This window comes from Bubalus bubalis, chromosome 9 (genome assembly GCF_019923935.1).
Source record: "Bubalus bubalis isolate 160015118507 breed Murrah chromosome 9, NDDB_SH_1, whole genome shotgun sequence".
NCBI classification, from domain to species: Eukaryota; Metazoa; Chordata; class Mammalia; order Artiodactyla; family Bovidae; genus Bubalus; species Bubalus bubalis.
In genome coordinates, this window is record NC_059165.1 from 104,295,288 (window position 1) to 104,322,241 (window position 26,954).

The 26,954-nt window shown below is 48.6% G+C and overlaps 1 protein-coding gene and 1 long non-coding RNA gene across 2 annotated transcripts in view; one reads left to right on the forward strand and one right to left on the reverse strand.

Annotated features, from left to right (window-relative positions):
• CPAMD8 (C3 and PZP like alpha-2-macroglobulin domain containing 8) overlaps window positions 1-2,701 on the reverse strand; it is a 95,952-nt gene extending 93,251 nt beyond the window's left edge. Inside the window, exon 1 of the mRNA XM_025293781.3 lies at window positions 2,433-2,701. Within this exon, the coding sequence (XP_025149566.3) occupies window positions 2,433-2,665 (233 nt within the window). The 5' untranslated portion in view covers window positions 2,666-2,701. The remainder of the gene's footprint in view (window positions 1-2,432) is intronic.
• Window positions 1,849-15,840, forward strand: LOC112587004. The gene is made up of 3 exons (XR_003111576.3): window positions 1,849-2,185; window positions 6,949-7,209; window positions 15,149-15,840. It is a non-coding gene; the product is annotated as an uncharacterized LOC112587004 (long non-coding RNA).
• Window positions 15,841-26,954: the final 11,114 nt, after the last annotated feature.

Genomic DNA, 26,954 nt, shown 5'->3' on the forward strand with positions numbered 1-26,954 from the left:
GCACCAGGCATTCCTCACAAAAATCACATGGATCAGAGAAGCAGGTAGCTGAGGCTATTCCTAAAATGGGATCCTTCAGGCTGGTGGGTCACAGCTCTGGCTTATATCCAGAATTAATCTGGAACCCCAGGTTGGTCATTGCATGTCTCCCACGAGGCTCCATTCCTCTCACAGTAGGTAAGACCTGCCCCCCTCCCCCCCAGGGAAACTTTAGTCAGAGGCGAACATTCCTGAGAATGATTTCAGTTCAGTTCAGTTCAGTCGCTCAGCTGTGTCTGACTTTGCGACTCCATGAATCGCAGCACGCCAGGCCTCCCTGTCCATCACCAACTCCCAGAGTTCATTCAAACTCACGTCCATTGAGTCAGTGATGCCATCCAGCCATCTCATCCTCTGTCATCCCCTTCTCCTCCTGCCCCCAATCCCTCCTAGCATCAGAGTCTTTTCCAATGAGTCAACTTTTGGCATGAGGTGGCCAAAGTACTGGAGTTTCAGCTTTAGCATCAGTCCTTCCAAAGAACACCCAGGACTGATCTCCTTTAGAATGGACTGGTTGGATCTCCTTGCAGTCCAAGGGACTCGCAAGAGTCTTCTCCAACACCACAGTCCAAAAGCATCAATTCTTTGGCACACAGCTTTCTTCACAGTCCAACTCTCACATCCATCATGACTACTGGAAAAACCATAGCCTTGACTAGACGGACCTTTGTTGGCAAAGTATTATCTCTGCTGTCTAGGTTGGTCATAACTTTCCTTCCAAGGAGTAAGTGTCTTTTAATTTCATGGCTGCAGTCACCATCTGCAGTGATTTTGGAGCCCAAAAAAATAAAGTCTGCCACTGTTTCCACTGTTTCCCCATCTATTTCCCATGAAGTGATGGGACCAGGTGGTTTAAAGCTCTGCAACTCGGGGACTTTGAACTTGGTCCTTAGAAGGCGGGGTCTCTCATGGAGGGCAGGGTCATGCTTTGCGGTGGAGGGCTGTCCTGTACATGGTAACATCCCTGCCTTCAACCCAGTAAAGTCCAACAGCATACTTCCCTCTAGATGGTGGTGGTGGTGGTTTAGTCACTAAGTTGCATTCGACTCTTGCAACCCCATGGACTGTGGCCCGCCAGGCTCCCCGTCCATGTGATTTCCCAGGCAAGAATACTGGAGTGGGTAGCCATTTCCTTCTCCAGGGGATCTTCCTCACCCAGGGACTGAACCTGGGTCTCCCAGGTGGTGCTAGCAGTAAAGAACCTGCTTGCCTAATACAGCAGACATAAGAGATGCGGGTTCCATGTCTGGGCTGGGAAGAGTCCCTGGAGGAGGGCATGGCAACCGACTCCGGTATTCTCACCTGGAGAATCCCCATGGACAGAGGAGGCTGGTGGGCAGCAGTCCATGGGGTCACCAAGAGTTGAATAGGACTGAAGCGACTTGGCACGCACGCACATTCCTGCGTTTCAGGCTGATTCTTTACTGACTCAGGCAGGTACTAGGGAAGCCCTCCCTCTTGATGTGACAACCCAAAATACCCCTGGACATTGCTGAATGACCCCCGGGAGACAAAAATCGCCCCTCAGCTGGAAACGGCTATCCTAAGGGAGCAAGCTTTGAAAGCATCAGGTCAAAAGTTTGCTGGGTTCCAATTTCACGGGGCCCAGGGGAGGTAATCCCAAGGCTCGAATTGCAGTTTGGTGTCTTACTTTTCAAAGCCTTGAATCAGAGGAGGAGCACTGGAGGTGCCCCCGCCCACCTCGGCTCACTGTTGACCTGTTTTCTGGGAACTCCTATACAAGGGCTGTTTGAACAAGGCTCATAAAGGCAGGGCTGGACTAAAGACTGAGCCTGGGCAGCTGGAGGCAGGCTCCCTGAGCCCACAACCTCCCGCAGGGCTCACCCAAACTCGGCAGGTCTGGGACTATTCCCTGTGAAGCCAACTCATGGGCAATTCTCCTTAGCAGCTAGTGAATTCCCCTCCTCACCGTGTCAGCTCACCAGAAGCTCTGTAAGTAAACTTCAAGAAAAATGTGGAAGCAAAACAAACACTTCCTCCCCCAGCGCCACGCCCTCCCAAGGAAAACGAACGGTAGGTCTCTCCTTCCATTTCTCAGCCAAGACACGCACCTCTTACCTTCAAGCCACGGATAACTTGAAATCGCCACCCAAGAAGCCAGCCCTGCTCACACCAAGAGGGCGAGGTGAGATAGGGGTGGCCTCCCCGCCTTAGCTCTGGGGGGTCCCAGGACCTTCCCGGGGGCGCTTCTGAAGTCTCAGGCTGCCCCTTTTCCAGTCCTACTCGTGGGGCTAGGGGGAGGTCAAGACTCAGGTCCCGCCCAGCTCGGAGGCTGTGTGGCCTTGGACAGGTCGCTGAACCTCTCTGAGCCAGACCCCGCGTCCCCCACCCCGAGAAGGCAGCCAGCCTTCTCTCGCCCCGGGGCTACTCACGGGGCCTGGGGCTGCTCAGCGCGCACGCCGTTCCGCGGCGACAGCAGCAGCAGCAAGAGCCGGAGCAGCGGCCCGAGCTGGGCGCCCCACATTTTCCCGTTCTGCGGGGGCGCCGCGCCGGGGGAGGGGGCCTGGCCGGGGCCAGGCCAGGGCCGGGGTCCGAGCGCGGCCGTCCCCGCTTTGCCGCCGGGGGCCCTTTGTTCGCAGCCCCCGCGCCGTGCGCCTGGCGCCATGCGCCCCCACTCAGCGCCCGGCCAGGCTGGGGCAGCCGGCGACCAGCCCCCTCCCCGGACCCGCCTCGTCCCCAGGCCCGCCCCTGCCCGGACCCGCCCCGCTCACCCCCTCCCAGTCTCCGGCCCCGCCCCCTCTCCGGACCCATCCGCCCACCCACCGACTCGCCCCCAGTCTCTCCTGGGACCCGCCCCGCCCTCTGCACGGATGCACCCCAAGACCTGGCCCAATCTGTCCCCTTCATCGGACCTGACCTGTCCTCCTCTTCGCACCCCCCAACTCAGCCCCGTTCTCTCTCCAGACGCGCCCCTCCCTGGATCTCTCCCTTTCTACTGCCGTCCCGCATTCCCCGACCCCAGGGACCAGCCCCGCCCTGCCCCACCCGGGGGCCGTCGTGTCTCCGCGCCGCTTGCACCCCACACCCTGCAGGGCCCCGCACCTGCACCTGCCTTGACCGGGCAACCTGTTCAGTGTGCACACAGGAGGGGCTGAGCTCTTTGGGGAAACTGAGGCGGGCCAAGGGACGAAACTTCCAGACCCGCAGCTGCCTCCAGACATAAGACTGTTGGTCCTTTCCCCACCTCCTCCATCCACAGATGCCCTAGGCCAGGCCCCTGCCTCTCTGGGCCTCACTTTCCCCTCTGGCAAGCAGCAGGGGTGAGGGGGACCCCCTCGCTCTCTGAGAGCAGGGTGCCCCCTCCTGCCCCTCCCAGGTTGCCCTCACTGTTGCAGTTCCCTCTGCCTGGGGCACTTCCCTTTCATACCATACCCAAGGCCGGCCAACTTTTCCAGGCGGTCTCTCTAAGGGGGACTCCTGCGGCTGTCAGGACCTTACTTCTAGTACTCTAGAACTGACCACATGCCCCTCCTGCCCCAAATCCTCCAGGCTCTCGAGGCTTATCGAGGCCAAGAAGTCCAAACCGGGGGTTGCCCTGATGGCTCCCACCTCACCCTAGTTCCTAGATGCCCTGTGCCACCCTGTGCTGACCTCCACTGCTTGCCTTTATTAAACTCATTACCTCTGTCTCTGCTTTTGCCTGCCTGACTCCTGCTGCTTCCAGAAACTTCCCTTGCACCCTCCCTGCCCCCCAGGCATAGTGGGTCCTCCAGGCAGTCTCTCCCACCAGTCCATTCCACAAGCCCTGGTCACCTGGTGAGCACCAAGGGGGTGGGCAGTGGGGGCTTCAGGAGAGATAGGACCTGCTGCGGCAGACGGGAAGGGGCTGTGCGGGGGCCACAATGGACCGGAGGGCAACAAGGGCAGCAGCAATGCTGAGAGACCAGGAGGAGTTGCCCACCTCCTGTCCCAGCCACGCTGGCACCAAGCAGGGCTGTCTAGTGAAATCCTTTTAATTCACATCTGCCCACCCCTCCACACCTCTCCTCGCGCGTGCTAAGTCACTTCAGTCCTGTCTGACTCTTTGCGACCCTATGGACTGTAGCCTGCAAGGCTCTTCTGTCCCTGGGATTTCCCAGGCAAGGATACTGGAGCAGGGTAGTCATGCCCTCCTCCAGGGGATCTTCCTGACCCAGAGATTGAACCAGAGTCTCCTGTGACTCCTGCATTGCAGGCGGATTCTCTAGCACTGCGACATCCGGGGAAGCCCACGCCTTCCCTTTCTCCTCCATAAACCAGGCTCCACTCCCCAGTCTCAAGGCCAGCCTCCTGCCCCTCCGTTTGCTCCCTCCTCCACTGGGCTCTGGTCACACACGCCTCCGGGGTTCCATGGACCCTAAACTCACTATCACCACCACCCCACCCAGCCTAGGTGCCAGCTGCCCCTTCTTCCTGGGGTGTTCTTCCTCATGGCATCCCATAGCTGCCTTTCCTCCTTCCACCTTCAAGGGTACCTCTACCATCCCTCCTTCCCAGACTGCCTGTCCCAAAAGGCCTCAGATTTGAGGAACTGCCTATGCAGGTCCCCAAAAGCCTAGCTGAGTTCACTGCTCTTGCTGTATCTGGCCTCCACTTGGCAAGAGAGGCTATACCCCACCTGGCTGCTTTCCCTGGTAGCCAAACCAGCTGCCCGCCACCCAATCTTAGCTAGCAGATCTCTCTTTCTTAGTTTTTTCTCTTTTTTTTTTTGGCCACACCACCTGACTTTTAGGATCTTAGGTTCCCGATCAGGGAATATGCCCACAGCAGTGAAAGTGCAGAGTCCTAACCACTGGACCGCCACGGAATCCCCTCACTTTCTATTATTAAGATAAGCTGATTATGCCCTCCTGCGGGAAGCAGGGGCACCCCGCCCTCTGGTTACTACAAAGCCTGCCTCCCACAGCCTCTGGCGGTCCACTCAGCTCCCAAGTGTGGGTCCTGCATGACCGGCTGTGTCTTGCCCCCACCCCGCCCAGAGCTGTGAATATACATAACTAACAGACTGCTCTCCGTCTCACCTGTTCAGTGTTGGGTGTTTCGTGTTTGGCTGTCTTGCACTATTTAGCATGAGGCATCCTCTGTCAGCAGAGACATCACTTTGCCGACAAAGGTCCATATAGTCAAAGCTGTGGTTTTTCCAGTAGTCATGTACAGTTGTGAGAGTTGGAACATAGAGAGAAGGCTGAGCACCAAAGAATTGATGCTTTCGAATTGTGGTGCTGGAGAAGACTCTTGAGAGCCCCTTGGACAGCAAGGCCATCAAACCAGTCAATCTTAAAGGAAATCAACCCTGAATATTCATTGGAAGGACTGATGCCGAAGCTGAAGCCCCACTACTTTGGCCACCTGGTGAGAAGAACCAACTTATTGGAAAAGACCCTGATGCTGGGAAAGATTGAAGGCAAAAGGAGAAGAGGGCAGTAGAGGATGAGATGGTTAGATAGCATCATTGACTCAATGGATATGAATTTGAGCAAACTCTGGGGGATAGTGAAGGACAGGGAAGCCTGGCATGCTGCAGTCCATGGGGTCACAAAGAGCTGGACACGACTTAGTGACTGAACAACAACAGCAATCCTCCCTTCACTAATGGGGTGAATAGGAAGCAAACAGCAGACCACTGTGCCTCAACATCCAGCCCTCAACATCGCTCTGTGGTGCCCAGTACAGAAGCCATGATCTTATTATCCCAGTGAACCCGCTTTCCTGTCTGACTCCTCTGGGCCCTGAGCACCATTCGCTGCTGGATGCTGGGCCCCTGGCTGGGAGTGGGCATCAGTACACACATGTGACAGCCTCCCTGCCCCCGTGAGCTGCAGTGGGGCACTGTGAAGAGTCCCACACTGACACATTTCCAGCACTTGTGTGAGCCACTGGGTAACAGACCCAAGCGTGCTGCAGTCCCTGGGTTTGCAAAGAGGGGGACACAACAGAGAGACTCAACAACAACAACTACTAAAAATTAAGTTATACCAACTTTCTATTAAAAATCCATATTAAAAATAAAAGCAATGTGTGCAAAAGTTATTGGTTCTTCATTATTTCACTACATCATCCTATTCTCTGTGCTCTTGGGAGTATCCTTGACCTCTGAATCTGTTGGTGAAAAGACTCTCTAATGATGACATGTCTCTTCCCACGTAGTGACTTCCTCCTGGCAGCTTGAAGCTGGCCGTGGGGGGAGTACAGCCAATTCTGCCCTAAAGCTTGTTTTGAAAACAAAAATTTGTTCCAACACAATGGATGCATAAGGGAAAGATTTGAACATAATTTGATGGAATGTGGTATTGCTAATGCAGGATTTGGTCTGTGAGAAACCTGGAGTGAATTCAGGAAATAGCACCACGCTGGCCACAGCCACCTGGGAATATACAAACACCACACACACACACACACACACACACAGACACAGACCCTCCACATCTACACTGCCTGAGCTGTTAGGAGCCACCCTGCCCAGCCCCAGTTTCATTTCAGAAAACCTCTTCCTAGTACTGCACAGCGACCCACAGTCTGCAGCCTTCCCACATCACATGCACGCGCAAACCTCAGATCTTTTCCAAGGTCAAGTGCCGTATGCGCCGTAATGCATGTCATTTCGTAGCCATTTAGTGTGTGTGCAACGGTGCTATCAGTAAGTCCCTATCTTTTCTCAATGCATCACTGGTAACGGTTTTTGAGGGTGCTGTCCTGCCTCCTTTTTCCCATGAGCCCTGTGGTTGGTGTGAAGAACGTGGTCATTTTCAAGCATGTGTCAGGGCAGAACAGGCTGCGTTTACCCCAGTGGAAGAGATCGTTAAATAGGTCCCAGCGCACCAGTGATGAGTGGCGTGGCGGTCTGGGTCTGGGTGTGGGTGGGAGGACAAGATAGATAGTCCAATTGTAAGAAGTGTTTTGTTCTTCCAGAAAGCCAGCAGGTCCTGGGGCCACCGAGCACCCAGCAGTCGGGACATGGCATCTGATGAGCTCACCGCTGGCAGAAGATAGGGGATCAGCACCGAATTGGCCAGTCCCTCCAAGCCAGAGGGGGAACAGGGCTGTGGTGAGCGACATTTGCTGCCCAGGAGGACACAGCCAGGTCATCACCAGTGGTGTGGCCAGTGATGTTATTGAAGCTGAAACTGCATGTGACCCTTGACCCTGCTGGAAGGACACGGATGCTTCAAGGTGATCTGGCCAAGAGCTTTCACAGTTGTGTTATTCAGGGGCGGTGAAAAGTGAGAAGCAGCCTGTGTGTCCATGCAGGGGATGAAGGACGAACGATAAAGGAAGGAGGGGTCATGGGTGATTCCCACATATCAGGGAAGATCGGGTATGGGGTCAGGAGAGAAGAGTAACCAGGGAGAGGGACGCAGGAAGGCGATTTCAGCAAGACCCCAGCACGTTCACCTCCCGCTGCCTGGGGAGCAGGAGCCTGGAGGGGAGGGGGGTACTGGGGGGATCTTCCCACACCTGTGTGATGTCATTCACCCTGTGTCTGCTGTGCCCCCAGCGTGTGAGGACTAGGGGTGCTGGCTCGACAGAGAAGCAGAGGCCTCTCCATCTGGTTAGTGTGAGCTCCCTCCCAGGGCGAACTTTGAGGAAGGATCCCTAAAAAGATATACAAATGGCAGACAAGTGTATGAAAAGATATTTTAAAACTGGATTGTCATGATGTAAAATCTGTAAGTTTATGAAGAACGTTGATCTGTATGCTGAAAACAAGTAAATTTGATGGCGTGTCAATGACAGCTCAATAGAGCAATGAGGGCATATGGAAACACACGCAAATATACTCGTTTGCGTATATATTTCTGAAAAGCAAACAATGTGCTTTGGGAATGCCCACGCTGGCAGGTCTTGGCTTTCTTTTTCTCCCTCCCTCTCTGACTCTATTTCCATCATCTCACAGAAGCCCAAAACAGCTCAATTCCACTTTGCAGTTGAATTAATAAAGATCAGTAACGAGAAGGTGGATTTCACGCACCTAGCTAAGCTCAGTCCAGGGCTCAGCAGAGGTCAAGGCAAATGCTAAGGACGTGATTTCTGCAATGCAGATTCCCCAAAGCCAGCTCCCTCTGACGCTGCTTATGTGCATGTCATGTCCTGCTCTTTTGCATCTTGAAAACGTCCAAGCAATTTCACAGCAGTGTAGGGGGCAGAGGCACGTTGGCAGAGGGCTTTCCAGTTGTTATTTGCAGTTCCAGTCCACGGCAGAAGTGAATGCTGTTTGCAAACGCAACAACCACTTCTGGGGTCTTTATTAGTATCCTGTAGCTGCTGTAATATAAGACCACAGACCAGGTGGCTTAAACAACAAGAACTTGTGCCCTCACAGTTCTGGCGGTCTGAAATCTGAAAATAAGTGTTGGCATGGTTGGTTCCTTCTGAAGACTGTAAGGAGAATATATTCCTTGCCTCTCTCCCAGATCTTAGTGGCTGTTGGCAATCTTTGGTGTACCTTGGCTTGTTGATATATTGCTCCAGTTGTTCCATACCAGGGTCCTTGGACTCTTTGGTGTGTGTGCTCAGTCACTTCAGTCGTGTTCAGCTTTTTGTGACCCTATGGACTATAGCCCACCAGGCTCCTCTGTCGGTGGGATTTTCCAGGCAAGAATATTGGAATGGGTTGCCATACCCTCCTTCCAGGGGACCTTCCATCCTAGGGATCAAACCCGCATCTCTCACGTCTTCTGCATTGGCAGATGGGTTCCTTCCCAGTGCCGTCTGGGAATCCCTTTGGACTCTTAAATCAATAGAAATTGATAAGAGGCCAGAAATTCAGGCAAGACTGCAGTACAAGGAAGTGAGAACAGGAAACAGGTGCTGAAATTTCCTTGGTTGTCCAGTGGTTAAGAATCCACCTTGCAATGCAGGGGATGCAGGTTCAATCCCTGGTTGGGGATCTAGGATCCCACGTGCACTGGGGCAACTAAGCCCATGTGCCTCAGCTAGAGAGTCCATGTACCGCAAAGAAAGATCCTGAGTGCAGCAACTAAGACCCAATGAAGACAAATAAATAAATATTAAAAAAAATTTTAAGAAGAAAGAAACTGATGCCTTTGCTCACTCTCCGAGATGGGAGTTGAGATAGTTCCTTAAATGGGGTGGGGGTGGGGGCAGATCAGTAGGTTGGGCAGGAGGTGTAGCTCAGGTGGTTGCCCACCCCCTTCTTGGTGCTGGGCGCGGGGATCATGCGCAGCACTCTGCTTTTGCCCCGGGCACCTCAGAAGAGGCAATCGGTTTGTAGCCTTTTTGTATCTTATTGTGCATTTGCTGTGCTACGCTAAGTTGCTTTAGTCGTGTCCGACTCTTTGCGACCCCACGGGCTGAAGCCTGCCAGGCTCCTGTGGCCATGGAATTTTCCAGGCAAGAATACTAGAGTGGATTGCCATTTTCTCCTCCAGGGGATCTTCCCAACCCAGCGACTGAACCTGAGTCTCTTGTCTCTTACACTGGCAGGCAGATTCTTTACCACTGCACCACCTGGGGAAGCCAATGGGAAGTCTCCAGATTTCTCTTCTCTTCTCACAAGAGCACCAGCCCTGTTGGATCGAGGGCCCACCCTAATCCAGTATGACCTCATCTTAATTAATTACATTTGCAAAGACCCAAATGCATTTGGATTTATGACTCAAATAAGATCGTATTCTGAGATTCTGGGTGGACATGAATTATAGGCGGATCCTATGTATCCTAATATAGGGACCTGTCAGCAAATAATCTAAAGTGACTTCTTAGGCACTGCCTAGGAAGGGAATAATAGCTATATAAGTTGAAGTCTGTGCCTAAGTCCAGTTCGTCACTTCCTTGGCCTAAGTTAGGTTTGGCCCCAATGGGTCATTCTGATAGCGTCAGAGTCCAGATCGCAGCAAGTGAAGGGCTGGGTCTGGGTGGGGGCTTGGAGTCAGTCCTAGGAGTCCCAACCCAGCTCCACATCTGGGGCAGTGCTGATCAATCTGGACTTGGTTTTCCTTGTCCATCACACAGGGATAGTCATAACCCCACCCTCCTACATGCTGCTAGGACTAAGCAAGACTATGGTGTGTGCAGAAAGCTCAGCTCTGGGTCTTGTTCAGGGACCGCACCCAGGAAACCAGAGCTGTTTCTGGGCTCCTCTCCCCTGTGCACCCACTTCTAGGTCTCCTTCCAAAATCTGGAATCTGGAGAATGTGGGCCTCATGCCAGCAGCAGTATCTCATCCTGGCTAATGATGACGGCTGAAATATTGGGTCAGTCATGAATTGTGGGTCAGTCATGAGCTGCAGCCCAAGAGGGGTGCTAGGATTCAGTGAGCATTCCTGCAGAGAAGAGGGTCCCATTGAACCTTGTGGCCTGAGAAGGCTTCCCGCTCGCCCTCTCCCAGTTCCCTTTGCCACCCTGTGCTCCCCTAGAAGGTTCTAGAGCCCATCCAAGTTGGGAGTAGGTTTTGTCTGCACTGTGGATGCCTGTGGCACCATGGCAAGTCTAGCTAGGCTTTTCTCTGTCCTCTTTCTGCCCGCACACATTAACAAAACAAAGATTCCCTCCCCTTCAGAACTAAGGTCAAGACCAGGGTCATCTCCTGCTGCTCCAGCTTCCACCAGGCCAGGTCCCACCACCCAACATTTGCTCAGGCTGTGTCCACAGACTGCAGGCCCTTCCTCCAGCTCTCTGCGTGGCCATCTCCTCCTGGCTAGTCTCTAAGTCTCAGCTTAAACATCATCTTTTCCAAGGGGACCTCCCAACCTGAAAGGACCCTCTAGTCTTGTTCTATCCTAAGGCCTTGTTACCAGGTGGATATCTGCAATATCCAGAGACATAAAGATCACTATTTAAATTGCCATTTAGTACATTCTCAACACTGCATAAGCATCACCTCTATCTAGTTCCAGAACATCTTGTCACTCTGAAAAGAGACCCTGTGTGCATTAAGCAGTCATACCCCATCCCTGCCCCACCCCACACCCCTAGCCGTTGGCAACCACTAATCTGCTTTTCTATTTATGTAGATTTGTTACTTAGTCCAGGCTGACTCTGCTTGCCACATAAGCCAATAAGTCGGGAGACAAGGTGTTGAGGCGAGTAATAACAACTTTATTCAGAAAACCAGAAGATCAAGACGATGGCAGACTAATGTCTCAAAATAACCATCTTACTGAGGTCTGGATGCCAGTTTCTTTCACAGAACACAGAAGGGGAAGCAGTGAGGAAGTAAAATTTCAGTTCAGTTCAGTTCAGTCACTCAGTCGTGTCCAACTCTTTGCGATCCCATGAATTGCAGCACTCCAGGCCTCCCTGTCCATCACCAACTCCCGGAGTTCACTCAGACTCACATCCATTGAGTCGGTGATGCCATCCAGCTGTCTCATCCCCTGTCGTCCCCTTCTCCTCCTGCCCCCAATCCCTCCCAGCATCAGAGTCTTTTCCAATGAGTCAACTCTTTGCATGAGGTGGCCAAAGTACTGGAAGGCATTAATCTTGCAAATATCTCCTGGACTGGCCAGGCTTGGGGAGGGGATGTATTCATTTCTTTCTTCCAGCCATTCACAGGTGAACAGAATCAGAATGTTTGCCTGAACAAAGACACTTCAGTTTAGCATTCAGGCAGAGAGGAAAGTTTCTCCAGGCAGGACATTATGTGTAGACAGTATCCTTTTACTGAACAAAAGCAATGGGAAGCAAAGGTTAAAGTAACAGATCCAACCTGAAGTCAGGTTTTGTTTTTCCCTATAACAGATTTGCGTGTTCTGGACGTTTCATATAAATGGAATCACAGACTATGTGGCCTTTGATGTGTAGCTTCTTTCACTTAGAATAATGTCTTTAAGATTCATCCATGCTGTAGCATGAATCAAGTCTTCATTCTTTTTTATGGCTGAATAATACTCCACTATATGAACATGCCACAGTTTGTTTATCCATCCACTGGTTAGTGAACATTTGGGTTGTTTACACCTTCTGGCAATGGTGAATGTTCATAGTTTGGCTATGAACACTCATGTGCAAGGCTTTTTTTTAACACCTGTCTTCAATCCTTTGAGCCTGTACCTAGTGGTGAAATAGCTGGATCATGGGGTAATTCTGTTTCACTTTTTGAAACCACCAAACTGTTTTCCACAGCAGCCACACCAATTTACAGTCCCACCAACAGTGCACAAGGATTGCAATTTCTCCACACCCCTGACAATACTTATTAATGTCAAACTTTTTGATTCTGGCCATCCTGTAGGTGTGAGGAGGTATATCATTGTGGTTTTGATTTGCATTTCCCTGATAACTCAGATTTTGTCTAAAGAGTTGGGGTGGGGGGGAGCAAAGGGAGAGTGCCAAGCATGGATGTGAACATCTCGTTGTGGTTTTTAAGAAACTCCAATGGGGACTTCCCCAATGGTCCAGTGATTAAGACTCCATGCTTCCACTGTAGGGGACACGATTTCAATCCCTGGTCAGGGAACTGAGATCCTGCATGCTGCATGGTGTGACCAAAAAGAGAGAGAGAGAGAAATGGCTCTGATAAGAGGAAGGACTTTTGAGAACCAAGAGAGAGAGCAGAGAGACCAACATAGGGCTTAGCAACATTTTGCATCTCACCAAATGTACCCAAGTTCTGGCCAGGATTTGGTGGGACATGCAGGAGGCAGAGAGAAGGACAAGCCTGTCTAGTCTGAACTTCTGCCACTCACCAGCCGGGTAATTTCATGGACCATCCTGGAGGGCAGATTCTGACCCTACAGGGTTTGCTGAAGAGATTGACCAGACAGCACAGTGTGACAATGTCAAGCCCTCAGTTGATTGTACACTCATGTACATCCCCTATGTGCCCACTCGCATCTCCTGTAGCCCCTCAGCCCAGAACAGGACGGGCATCCCATTGTTGGAAAATGACTTTGGTTGCAAGCCACCTGCTTTTCCAAAGCCAGTGAAGGATCAGAAGCTGGTTCCTGAGAAGAACGGTGGTCCAGGTGCAGCATCTCCGTGCTGGGCAACAAACCTTTCAGAGCTCCCACTTAGACTTGCGGAAGAGAAGGTCTAACTGTAGAAAGCCAGTATGGGCAACTCTAAGGCTTTATTCCTGGATTCCTCTGCCCCAGCACTGCTGACATTTGGGGCCAGATTATTCCTTGCCATGGCGGGTGGCAGCTGTCTATGCTATTCTTGGGCTTCCATGGTAGCTCAGATGGTAAAGAATCCACCTGCAATGCAGGAAACCTGGGTTTGATCCCTGGGTTGAGAAGATCCCCTAGAGGAGGGCATGGTACCCACTCCAGTATTCTCGCCTGGAGAATCCCCATGGACAGAAGAGCCTGGCAGGCTACAGTCCATAGGGTGACAAAGATTCGGACACAAATGAGTGACTAAGCACAAGGAAACCCCGCAGATGCCAATAAAACCACCCCCAGTTGAGAATCACTGGTTTAGAAGATCCCAAGTTTTTCACTTTGGAAACCAAATTCTTGGTATTTGCACAAAATACCCGTTTCCCAAGAAAACCATGTTTGGAAAGATGCCATCATACTATGAGTTCTATCAAGTAATGATTCATAGCCCATTTTTATCAGCTGTCACTCACCAAGAGAATCAGTGGTATAGACTATCTACTAATAAACTGGGACAAGTAACGGGAATACAGAAGTGCCCTTTGTCACTCACCATGGAGATAACTAGTTCAGGCAGAATCATAGTAGATGCTAATGATGATGATAGGAGGGTGGAAGGAACAGGTGATTGGTGTGGACACAAAGGATTTGACCACAAAATACCTCCCAGTGCCAAAGGGAACACAGGGCCTTGTGGTGGAGACCCTTGGTGTCAAAGTGTGAAATTAGGAGGCATAAGACCACCCTCACTTCTGACACCAAGAGCAACTGGCATCACGAACTCAAGGGATGTGAGTTTGAGCAGGTTACAGGAGTCGGTGATGGACAGGGAAGGCTGGTGTCTTGCAGTCTATGGGGTCACAAAGAATTGGATATGACTGAGCAACTGAACTGAACTGAAGACCTCCCTCAGGTTCAATAATCTTCTAGAAGGATTCACAAAACTCACTGAAAGTTGTTACATATGACAGTGAAAGGATATAGGTTAAAATCAGCCAAGAGAAGAGTCTAGAAGAAATCCAGACATGGGCTTCCAGAAGGTCCCCCACTCAGTGCAATCAGCAAAGAGTTATGTTCCTGGCAATGTGTGACGTCACACATGGTGTACCGCCAACCAGAGATGCTCACTCAATGTCCAGAGTTTTCATTGGAGGTCTGAGGTCAACTGCCAATGTGCCTGACCTTTAGTCTCCAGGCCATCTGGGGGTCAACCTGAGACCACACAGCCCAAGGTCCCCATCGTAAATTAGATTATTTGGGGTGGCCCAAGTTTCCAGGTAAACAAACACACTCTTCTCAGGCAGAATATCCCAGAGGTTTAGAGGGCATGTCCCAAGAGCCAATAGCAAAGTCCAGACTCTGTTTGAATCGGGTTCAATTCTTTACTACACACAAGATAACACCCAGTGAAGGGACCAGATGACAGGGGAGCCTCCTGATGTGGTATCCTGAGAAGAATACATCATTGATTCTGTGGTCCTGCCAAGAATACGGGGGCCTGACTCTGGACATAGGGTCTACAGATAGCTCCAGGTTGAGAGTCATCCACAGACTGAAAGGTGTGTGTGTGTGTGTTTTCCCAGCAACTGTATTGAGATATAATTCACACACCATACAATTTGACCATTTAAAGTGTCCAATTCAATGGTGTTTTTAGTATACATACTGTACTGTATACACACATATATATATATGTATGTACTTCCCCAGTGGCTCGGCAGTAAAAATGCAATGCAGGAGATGCAGATGTGGGTTCAGTCCCTGTGTTGGGAAGATCCCCTGGAGGAGGACATGGAAACCCACTCAAGTATTCTTGCCTGGAGAATTCCATGGACAGAGGAGCCTGGTGGCTGCAGTCCAGTGGGTTGCAAAGAGCTGGACACGACTAAAGTGACTGAGCGACACACGTTTCTGTAAGTGTCATCAGAGGCATTTACAGAACATTTTCGTCATCTCAAAAAGAAATCCCATACGCGTTAGCTATCATACCACCCCTCCATCCTCTTCCCACCCTAAGCAACCACTCATCTGTCTTCTGTCTCTATTAGGACCCTATGCTTTAGGACTTCCTTGAAGGTCTAGTGGTTAAGAATCCATCTGCCAATGCAGAGGACATGGGTTTGATCCCACATGCTGCAAAGCAACGAAACCCTTGAGATGCAGCTCCTGAGCCTGAAAGCTGTGATTACTGAAGCCTGCACGCCCGGAGCTCATGCTTCACAAGAGAAGCCACCGCAATGAGAAGCCCACACACCACAATGAGAGAGTAGCCCACCCTGGCCGTAACTGGAGAAAGCCCATGTGAAGCAACCAAGACCCAGCGCACCAAAAATAAATAAATTTAAAAAAACGTTTTTAATTCTATTCTTTTAAACCATCAGGACCACGAAGGAAAAGGAAAGACTGAGAAACGTTCATGTTCTAACTGAAGGGTCAGCCGGAGTCCAGATGGCACCTGGCGACTGCTACCGGCACCGCCCTAGTGTAATGGTGGAGTCATGCAGTGGCAAGTGGGTTTCGTAGGAGTGTCCTTGTTTGTGGGATAGTGTCAGGTGAGTGGGTAGCATATGTGTCAACTGCTCGGGGATGATTCAGAAAATAAATCACTGTGATGAGTGAAGATCTAGAAAGCAAGGGACCGGGGGCAAACAGGATCAAATGTCCACCTTCAGGGAATCCATCTGAAAGGAGGTTCTTTGCTATTTTTCTGTAATTCTGAAATTATTTCAAAAGAAATTATAAAAAGAATTTAAATTTTAATTACTTTGTTATTGAAAAATTTTTAAATCCTTTAAATTTTTATTTTCTTTAATTATTAAAAATATTTTTTTAAAATTTGACCACGAATTTACCAAATATATTAGTATTACTTTTTCACATACATTTGCAATCATTGCAAATTGTATCACTACCATATAGCATTTCTTGTTCTCATTTTTTTTTAATTTATAGATTTTTTTTTTTTTGAACAGCTTTAAGTTTCCAGAAAAGTAGACTGGAAAGTTCACAGTTCCCCTTGCAACAATTTCCCCTATTATTAACATCTTGCACTGGGGTGGTACATTTGTTAACAGTTGATGAATATGAATATTGATGTATTACTACTTAAGTCTAAAGTTTATAGTAGGGTGGTGTAGATTCTATTTTTAGAAAGTGCATGCTGAGTTGCTCAGTCATATCCTACTCTTTGCCATCCCATGGACTGTAGCCTACCAGGCTCCTCAGTCCATAGAATTTTCCAAGCAAGATTACTGGAATGGGTTGCCATTCCCTCCTCTAGAGAATCCTCCCAACCCAGGGATCAAGCCCCAGTTTCTTGCATCTCCTGCATTGGCAGGTGCATTCTTTATCACTTCACCACCTGGGAAATTCATTCTATGGGTTTTAACAAATGTATGATGTCATATATCCACAATTGCATGATCCTAACAGTTAGAACTGGACATGGAACAACAGACTAGTTCCAAATAGGAAAAGGAGTCCGTCAAGGCTGTATATTATCACCCTGCTTATTTAACTTATATGCAGAGTACATCATGAGAAACGCTGGACTGGAAGAAACACAAGCTAGAATCAAGATTGCCGGGAGAAATATCAATAACCTCAGATATGCAGATGACACCACCCTTATGGCAGAAAGTGAAGAGGAACTCAAAAGCCTCTTGATGAAAGTGAAAGTGGAGAGTGAAAAAGTTGGCTTAAAGCTCAACATTCAGAAAATGAAGATCATGGCATCTGGTCCCATCACTTCATGGGAAATAGATGGGGAAACAGTGGAAACAGTGGCAGACTTTATTTTTGGGGGGCTCCAAAATCACTACAGATGGTGACTGCAGCCATGAAATTAAAAGACGCTTACTCCTTGGAAGGAAAGTTATGACCAACCTAGATAGCATATTCAAAAGCAGAGACATTACTTTGCCAACAAAGGTCCGTCTAGTCAAGGCTATGGTTTTTTCTGTGGTCATGTATGGATGCGAGAGTTGGACTATGAAGAAGGCTGAGTGCCGAAGAATTGATGCTTTTGAACTATGGTGTTGGAGAAGACTCTTGAGAGTCCCTTGGACTGCAAGGAGATCCAACCAGTCCATTCTGAAGGAGATCAGCCCTGGGATTTCTTTGGAGGGAATGATGCTGAAGCTGAAACTCCAGTACTTTGGCCACCTCATGTGAAGAATTGACTCATTGGAAAAGACTCTGATGCTGGGAGGGATTGGGGGCAGGAGGAGAAGGGGATGACAGAGGTTGAGATGGCTGGATGGCATCACTGACTCGATGGACGTGAGTTTGAGTGAACTCCGGGAGTTGGTGATGGACAGGGAGGCCTGGCCTGCTGCAATTCATGGGGTCGCGAAAAGTCAGACATGACTGAGCGACTGAACTGAACTGAACTGAAGATTAGTATATTCTTTTTCAATTATAAAAAGAAAAAGAAAGAGAGGGAAAGAGGGAAGAAAAAGGGGAAGGAAGAAAATCTAGGTCAGTCTCCTGGTCTTTCCCCTTCTTGCCTTCGCCCCAGCCACCATTCTCTCCTGCCCACTGTCAAAAGGTGAGCTCCACAACAGAGGGCAGAGGGAGGGGGTGTGACTTGGTCACCCTGCCCATAGCAGAATACGATCTGGGACAGGAACCCCTGCCCCACCCCTTCCTGAGTCATCCGTCCCCAGAGATCCCTCAGCCTAGGACCCCGCTTGGCAGACTCACTATCCATTTTATTTTAGATATGATGCTAAACTCACAAGCAACAAAAGAAAATAGATTAAAACTTTTGTGCATCAAAGACTATCAAGAAGGACTTCCCTGGCAGTCCAGTGGTTAAGACTCCACTTGCAATGCAGGGGGCACATGTTTGATGCCTCGTCAGGGAACTAAGATCCCACATGCCATCTCGTGCAGGGTGGGGAGTGAACTGTCAAGAAAGTAAAAAGACAACACGAAACGGGATGAAATATTTGCAGACAGTATAGCTGATGAGGGATCAATACCAGAATATATATATATTTAAAAAGAAAACTCTTATAACTCAGCAACAGCCAGAAAAGGACAAACAACCTCACTGAAAAATAGGCAAAGGACTTGAATCGACATTTCTTCAAACATGATACACAAATGACCAATCAGCACATGACAAGTTGCCCTAAATCTCTAGTCATCAAAGAAATGAGAATCAGAACCATGATGAGATACCTCCTTGAACCTGTCAGGATGGCTACTATCAAAGCAGCAGAAACTAACAAGTGTCGAGGAGGGCGTGGGGGAATTGGAATACCTGCGCCCTGCTGGTGGGAATTTAAAATCATGTGGTAGCTGTGGAAAATAGCCTGGCAATTCCTCAATAAGGTAAATACAGAATTAGCATATGATTCAGCAATTCTACTTGTATATACATATATATATACATATATATATATAGGCTTCCCATGTAGCACTAGCGGTAAAGAACCCGCCTACCAATGCAGGAGACAAGAGACGAACGAGGGTTTGATCCCTGGGTCGGGAAGATCCCGTGGAGGAGGGCATGGCAACCCACTCCACTATTCTTGCCTGGAGAATCTGCATGGACAGAAGAGCCTGGGGGACTCTAGTTCATAGGGTCTCAGAGACTGAAGAGACTTAGCATGCATACATATATGTGTGTATATATATATATGTATATAAATATATACCTGAGAGATTTGATAATATGGACTCAGATAATTGTACAAACACAACCACAACAGCACCGGTAACAATCGCCAAAAGGTGGAAACAGCCCAAATGTCCATCAATGAATAATGAAATGATGAATGGATAAACAGAATGTGGTCCATTCACACAATGGAACATTCAGCTCAGTTCAGTCACTCAGTCGTGTCCGACTCTTTGCGACCCCATGAATCGCAGCACGCCAGGCCTCCCTGTCCATCACCAACTCCCAGAGTTCACTCAAACTCATGTCCATCGAGTCAGTGATGCCATCCAGCCATCTCATCCTCTGTCATCCCCTTCTCCTCCTGCCCCCAATCCCTCCCAGCATCAGAGTCTTTTCTAATGAGTCAACTCTTCACATGAGGTGGCCAAAGTACTGGAGTTTAGCTTCAGCATCATTCCTTCCAAAGAAATCCCAGGGCTGATCTCCTTCAGAATGGACTGGTTGGATCTCCTTGCAGTCCAAGGGACTCTCAAGAGTCTTCTCCAACACCATAGTTCAAAAGCATCAATTCTTCGGCGCTCAGCCTTCTTCACATTCCAACTCTCACATCCACACACGACCACTGGAAAAACCATAGCCTTGACTAGACGGACCTTTGTTGGCAAAGTAATGTCTCTGCTTTTGAATATGCTATCTAGGTTGGTCATAACTTTCCTTCCAATATTACTCAGCCATAAAAAAGGGATGATGCACTGACACATGCTAATACCTGGATGAACTTGAAAAACATCATGCTGAGAGGAGGAAGTCAGACACAGACAGTGTATGATTCTATTGATGTGAAATATCCAGAAAAGACAAATCCACAGAGACACTGTTTATATTATTAGTTATGGATAGTTAATCATAATATAGGGTCCTAGGGTCTATATTATTATATACTAGGGTCCTCATATCTGCTGCCACCCTTTAACTAAAGAGTCTTAGCTTGATGAGGGGAAAGATGTATTTTATGAGCAAACTTCTGTAGCACATTTTGTGGGGTGCTTTATTGGCATGACCAATAAAATCTAATATTTTCATGACTTTTGATAGCTATTTGTTGGATGTTAAAAGAGCACTTTTGGAAGTTTTGTTCTCTTCGCAGTCACATTAAAATAAAAACATTTTATTCAAAACAAATTCCACAGAGACGACAGAAAGCAGGTTAGTGGCTTGGAGCGGGGGTGGGGATGCGGCTGCTGTGGAAGGGGACGAGAAGTAACTGCTCATGGGCATGGGGTCTCTTTTTGGAATGCAGTGTGTGTTAGTTGCTCAGTCGTACCTGACTCTTGGCGACCCCAGGGACTGTAGCCCGCCAGGCTCCTCTGTCCTTGGGGATTCTCCAGGCAAGAATACTGGAGTGGGCTGCCAAGCCCTCCTCCAGGGGACCTTCCCGACCAAGGGATTGAACCCGGGTCTCCTGCATAGCAGGCAGTTTACCATCTGAGCCACCAGGGAAGCCCTTTATGGGGTGATAGAAATGTTCTAAAATGGGCTCTGGTGGGGATTGCCTAACTCTGGGGATATACTATAAACCATTAAATTGGGCCCTTTAAAATGGGTGAATTGTGGACTTTCTTGGTAGTCCAGTGCCTAAGACTCTGTAGTCCCAAGGCAAGGACCTGGAGTTCCATCCCCAGTCAGGGAACTAGATCCCATAAGCCACAACTAAAGATCTGCCTGCCACAATTTAAAAAAAAAAGGCATGCCCCAGCAAAGATCAAAGATTCCCCCATGCCACAGCTAAGACCTGGCACAGCCAAAATAAATAAATAAATAAATATTTTTTAAATTCCATTTTTTAAAAAAATGGGTGAAATGTATGAAATCTCTCACTAAATCAGTTACTCAAGAAAATGAAGCTCCATATATCCTTCTAATTCTCTGTATATTCATTCTATTAATGTTTGAGAGTTTGATATTGAAATTCCTGCTAAAAATCATCTACTTAAAAAAATAATTGTAATATATGGAACCTAGTTCTGTACTTCCAAAGTCTCCTGGAAATGTGTTATTATGCTTTCATAATTTAGAAAAATAAAAATAAGCCCCAGGCATGATCTTCTGCCGGAGTGTGGCTGGGTCTGGCGCTGGTGGCCACCCTCTGGCCCTGAGTGCCTCTTGGGCAGCAACCTGAAGCCCCAGACGGCGCTGCTGAATTTGCTTTGAAAATTTGGATCTAAAAGTCTATCCTGGCTCTGCGTCCCTGTGCTGGGAATGGCTTCTGTCCACCCCCACCCCCACCCCCGGCCCCCGCCCCCGCCACGGGAGGCCGCAGTTTTTCTCCATCGTGCTGTTCCAAGAGTGACAGGCTGTGCTTGCTTCAGCGGGAAAATAGGCTGAGATTTCAGCATCACTGGAACCTGGACAGGCCACAGGAGATGGTCTGTGCCGAGCAGGAGAGCTGGCTCTGGGCCAGAAGAGCTCTGCAGACACAGGAGACCCTTAGGAAGTGGAAGCCCCAAGGCAGGAGAAGGGATTTCCTCTCTAGCTCCGGTCATGCATCGGGCAGGGGCGGGAGACCTCCACTCACAGAGCCTGGGCACCTTTTCCCACCCACACCCGCTGGGCACCCTGCCAGGGCGGGGGTGAGGGGGAGTGAGGTAGGCAGGCACACCTTGACCTTGCCAACAGGGACAGATGCCCTGGGGAGGGGGTCGTACTGGAAATTTGATTGCTGGCTGCTTTCAGGATTCAGGGGAAGTTACTGCTAGTGGTACAGGGGCAGGGTAGTGAAAAAATGTTCTAGAACCAGACAGAGATGAGAGTTGTACAGCATCTTGAATATACTAAATGAAACTGAATTGTTCCCTTTAAAACGGTTACCTTTATGGTATGTGAGAATCTCATCTCCATTAAAGAAAAGAGAAGGGACTTCCCTGGTGGTCCAGTGGTTAAGAATTCACCCCACAGTATTCAGAGAAGGCCAGTTCAGAGGTTTTATTTCCTGTGGGTATCTTTTAATAAAGAAGGAAAAGCAGGAACAGTGTATCTTTAGAGTACATGCAAAACAGAAGTGTCTGATTAGAAATAATTTTGAAAAAAAAAAGTGAAAGTCGCTTAGTCCTGTCTGACTTCGCAACACTATGGACTAGTCCACGGAATTCTCCAGGGCAGAATACTGGAGTCAGTACCCATCTCCTTCTCCAGGGGATCGAACCCAGGCCTCCCACATTGCAGGCGGATTCTTTACTACCTGAGCCACCAGGGAAGCCCAAGAATACTGGAGTGGGTAGCCTATCCCTTCTCCAGTGGATCTTCCTGACCCAGGAGTCGAACCAGGGTCTCCTGCATTGCAGGTGGATTCTTTACCAACTAAGCTATCAAAGAAAAAAAAAAATCTGCCCTGAAATGCAGGGGATGTGGGTTCAAACCTTGGTCGGGGAACTAAGAGCTCACATTCTGTGCAGCAACTAAGCCCGCTCGACACAACAACTGAACCCCTGTACTCTGGTCTCTGTACCACAGTGAAAAATCCCATATGATGCAAGGAAAATGTTGCATGCTGCAAACAAGACCCGAGGCAACCAAATAAATGTTTTTTAAAAAACATAGACGAGAAAGAAAAAGAGAAAAGACAAGAAAGAAAAAAAAAATGCATCTTGCTGCTGAGGAACCCAGAACACTCAGCGTGGCCAGGATTCCAGAGGGTCTTGATTTTAAAAGATAAAAAATTCACATATTGAGATATAGTGAAGTCATTCTGCCTTATGCATAAGTTAACTTGAATTTTATGCTAACTAAACTAGCCTGTTCGTGGACTATCATAGATACACTGTGTGTGTGTTCAGGTGTCCGACTCTTTGCGACCCCATGGACTGTAGCCTGCCAGGCTCCTCTGTCCGTGGGATTCTCCAGACAAGAATCCTGGAGTGGAGTGCCATTTCCTCCTCCAGGGGACCTTCCCCACCCAGGGACCTAGCCCTCATCTCCTTCGTCTCCTGCATCAGCAGGCAGATTCTTCACCAGCGATGTCACCTGGGAAGCTCACATACATTGTACATCCGCTTTATTTATTTAAGGAAAGGCCACGTTGACCGGAAGTAAAGCATGTCCGCGATAGAAAATAAAGATTAAATGCCCCTTCTCCTGGAATGACAATGCTCGTCCTCCTTTGATGATAAGACTCCCTTCCCAGGTGCCCGGCCATGCCTACTCGCTGTGTACGCGCTAGCCTGTTCTTTATTTTGAGCCACTAAAGAAATGTAACCCTGACTTGTTTAATGTTTTTTGTTCTTTCAAGATATAAAAACTGTGCTGAAAACCCTGCCTTTCCCGAGCAGCTTCTCAGAGTAATCTGGAAAGATGACTTCTGGGCTGGTCCTTAGTCTGGCTCAAATAAAACTCTTTCCTATTCTTATTATGCACAGAGCAGACGTCCAGTGGAGCAAGTGAATTTTGGAGCCAGACGTAAGTCCAAATTCTGACTCTTGCATTTACCAGCTGTGTAAGCTGGGAAAAGCTGAGTCTTTTAATTACCTCGGCTGTCAGGTGGAGATCACAACACTTCCTTTCAGACCAATTTGGGGATTAAAACTCAATTTGCAGATTCAACTCACTGGGACCTTGTCTGGCATGTAGAAAGCACTTGATAGAAAGGAATCATGTTCACCCTGTGGAACACAATCCCTGAGGCAATGAAAAGGAGAGATATACGGACACATGCAATGACGTGGACAAATCTCAGAATAATGAAAGAAGACAAAGAGTACATATTATAAAGTTCCACTTATAGAAAATGCAAACTATACTGACCCAAAGTGGCTGCTTGAGAAAGAAGGGGAGGGACAGGCAGGAGGGATTAGGAAGTGTTCTGTTATTTTCTAGTTATTATAATGTAATAAGAAATATATATCTGTTCAGGAACACAGCTTCTAAACCCGCTGTTATTTCCTAAGTGATAAGAGCAACAGGAACATATTTTGCTAAAATATTTGGTTCCAGTCCCGTTTCTGAAATAGAAAAGTGTCTTTTATTGTTTACACCCTTCTCTTTAAAAAAGAATAACGTCAGATTTTTAAAAATTCTGTTTGTATATTTACGGCAGTGCTGAGTCTTCATTGCTGCACGGCAGGCTTTCTCCGGCTGTGGGGGTAGGGAGCTTTGCTTCTCACTGCGATGGCTTCTCTCGTTGCGGCACCGGCTGTAGGCTTCAGTAGTTGCAGTGCGTGGGCTCAGTAGTTCTGGCTCTCGGCTCTAGAGCACAGGCTCAGTAGTTGTGGTGCTCGGGCTTAGTTGTTCTGTGCGCAGTAGTTGTGGCGTGTGGGCTTAATTGCTCTGTAGTGTGTGGACTCTCCCCGGACCAGGAATTGAACCCATGTCCCCTGCATTGGCAGGTGGATCCTTATCCACTGGACCGCTAGGGAAATCCTAAAATAATCCCTTTTCAATCACACCTGAATTTCAGGTGCTGAGATGACCTCTGGAAAGTACCTGAGGATAAGGGCTGGTTGCCTTGGAAATGAACCACGTGATTGGAGAGTCGGGTCTTTCGGTTCCACCCCCTTTGACCTCCAGGGAGAGGACTGGAGATTGACGCTGAATCACTAAAAACCAACGATGAGTCAGTCGTGCCTATGTCGCGGAGCCTCCATAGAAACCCAGAAGGGCAGGGTTCAGAGAGCTCCCGGGTTGGTGAACACGTGGAGGTGCTGGAAGGGTGACGTGTCTGGAGACAGCATGGAAGCGCCACGCACCTTACCACAAACCTTGCCCTGTGTGTCTCCTCTGTCTGGCTGTCCCTGAGTCCTACGCTTTATTAAAAACAAACAAACAAACAAAAACAGTAACAACAAGGAATGTTCTTTCCTGAGTTCTCTGAGCCATTCTAGCAAAGTGTTGAAGCCGAGAAAGGGATCTTTGAAATCCACGATGTATTTCAGGTCTTTCAGAAGTTCTGGAGGCCCGGCCTTGGCCCTGGCATGGAAAATGGGGACGGTCTTATGCGACTGAACGCTCTACTGTGGGGTTTACACTAACTCCGGGGAGTTAGCGTTGAATCATACTGCGGACTGACTGGTGGTGGCCAAGGGGAAGGGCGCTGGGGGTGGTGTGGAACAGGAGGTTGAGGTTAGCAGATGTAAGCTTTTTTAAAAAATATGTATTTATTTATTTGGCTGCGCCAGATCTCAGCTGTAGCATGTAGGGTCGTCTTCTTTTTTTTTTTTTTCAGTTGCAGCATGTGGGATCTAGTTCCCTGATTAGAGATCGAATCTGGGCCCCCTGAATTGGAAGCATGATATTTTAGTCACTGGACCACCAGGGAAGTCTCTAATGTAAAGTTGCATTTATAAGATGGATAAACAATAAAGTCCTACTCTACTGTACAGGGAACTATATTCAATATCCTATGATAAACCATAATGGAAAATAATATTTTAAAATGTGCATATGTTCCCTGCTGGCTCAGCAATAAAGAATCTGCCTACAGGAGACACAGGTTCGATCCCTTTGTTGGGAAGCTCCCCTGGAGAAGGAAATGGCAATCCATTCCAGTATTCTTGCCTGAAAAATCCCATGGACAGAGGATCCTGGTGGGCCACAGCCCAGAGAGTCACAGAGTCAGACACAACTGAGTAAGCACACACGCGTTTAACTGAATGACTTAGCTGTACAGTAGTAATTAACACAACATTGTAAATCAACAGACTTCAATAAAAATACAATAAAAACACAGCTTACTTCTTAAAAAATAATGGTAAAAGAAAAAGAATTGTTAGTGTGGAAAACCCATATGTTTGGTGTCAGAAGTGCTGAGTAGAGGACAGAAGACAGTTTTCTTTTAGGTCCTGAGGGACTTAGAGGGGTGATGTCTTGACTGTGGTTATAGGTCCACGGGCCGGTATATGTATCCACACTTGGCTAGTTAAGGGCTTCCCTGGTTGTCCAGTGGTAAAGAATCCGCCTGCCAATGCAGGAGACATGATACGATCATGATTTAGTCCAGGAAGATCCCACTCGCTGTGGGGCAACTGAGCCCATGCATCGCAACTACTGAGCCTGTGCTCTAGAGCCTGGGAGCCTCAGCTAGTGAGCCCACATGCCCGAGAGCCCATGCTCTGCAACGAGAGAAGCCACGGCAGTGAGAAGCCCACGCACCAAAACAAAGAGTAACCCCCCTCACTGCAACTAGAGAAAAGTCCTCGAGGCAACAAAGATCCAGTGCAGCAAAAAAATTAATGAATTAAAATTTTAAATGGCTAATTACAAAAAAACAGCTAAATACTTCACATATGTGCAGTATGTCAGGTATACCTCAATCAATCTGCTTATAAAAATAGAAACATACTTTTTTGGATGTTTAGAACGCACATAATTTTATTTGTTGCTGTTTCATTTTCTGCTTCAGTTTTAAAAATTATTTTCATACAATTTTTAAAGGTGATACTCTGTTTAGTTATTAGAAAATGTTAGCTATGTTCCGTTACATTTTTAAAACAGGGAACACTTCCCTGGTGGCCCGGTAGTTAAGACTCTACACTTCTACCACACTTCTACTACAGGTGGCATGGGTTTGATTCCTGGTCAGGGAACTAAGATCCCACATGCTGCATAGCCACAGTCAAAAATAAAAATTAAAGATACATTAAAAATGGAGAGGCAGGAGAATGGGATGCAGGGGCCAAGACTTTGCAAGGAAGCAGAAGCATCTCAGAGCTAGCAGGACAAAGGGGTCTGCAGTGTACATTTGGACTCTGTCCATTTTGTGTTTGAGAGAATCCAGCTGTCCCAGATGCTCCTGTGTGCCACAGAAATGGCACACACGGTCCTGTCGACAGGAAGGAGCTCCTGCCCACTCCAAGTAGCGTGAGGAAATGGTGAGGGGACGCATCCAGTTGCCATCTTGGGGTGGAGGGACCCAGAGATCAAGCCAGGCTCCTCTCCTGGCCCAACAGGGTCCATCCCATCTCCCTGGAGCTGGAGGGCAGTAACGGGCAGGCAGTCCCCAGGCAAGCCACATCTGGCCCATCAGTTCTCAGGTCAGCTGTGGCAGAATCCATATGGCCTTGAGGGCCTGCAGGGATGTCACCTGCACTTCTGAGCACCCGTTGCAGCCTCAGAGCAGAAATGTCTGGTTGTATGTCCCCAGAATCATTTCCTGGAAACCGCAGTTTCCCAGGTTTTCATCTTCAGAGCAAAAGACACACCCTTCATCATCATCAGACGCTCGACTCTCTCCC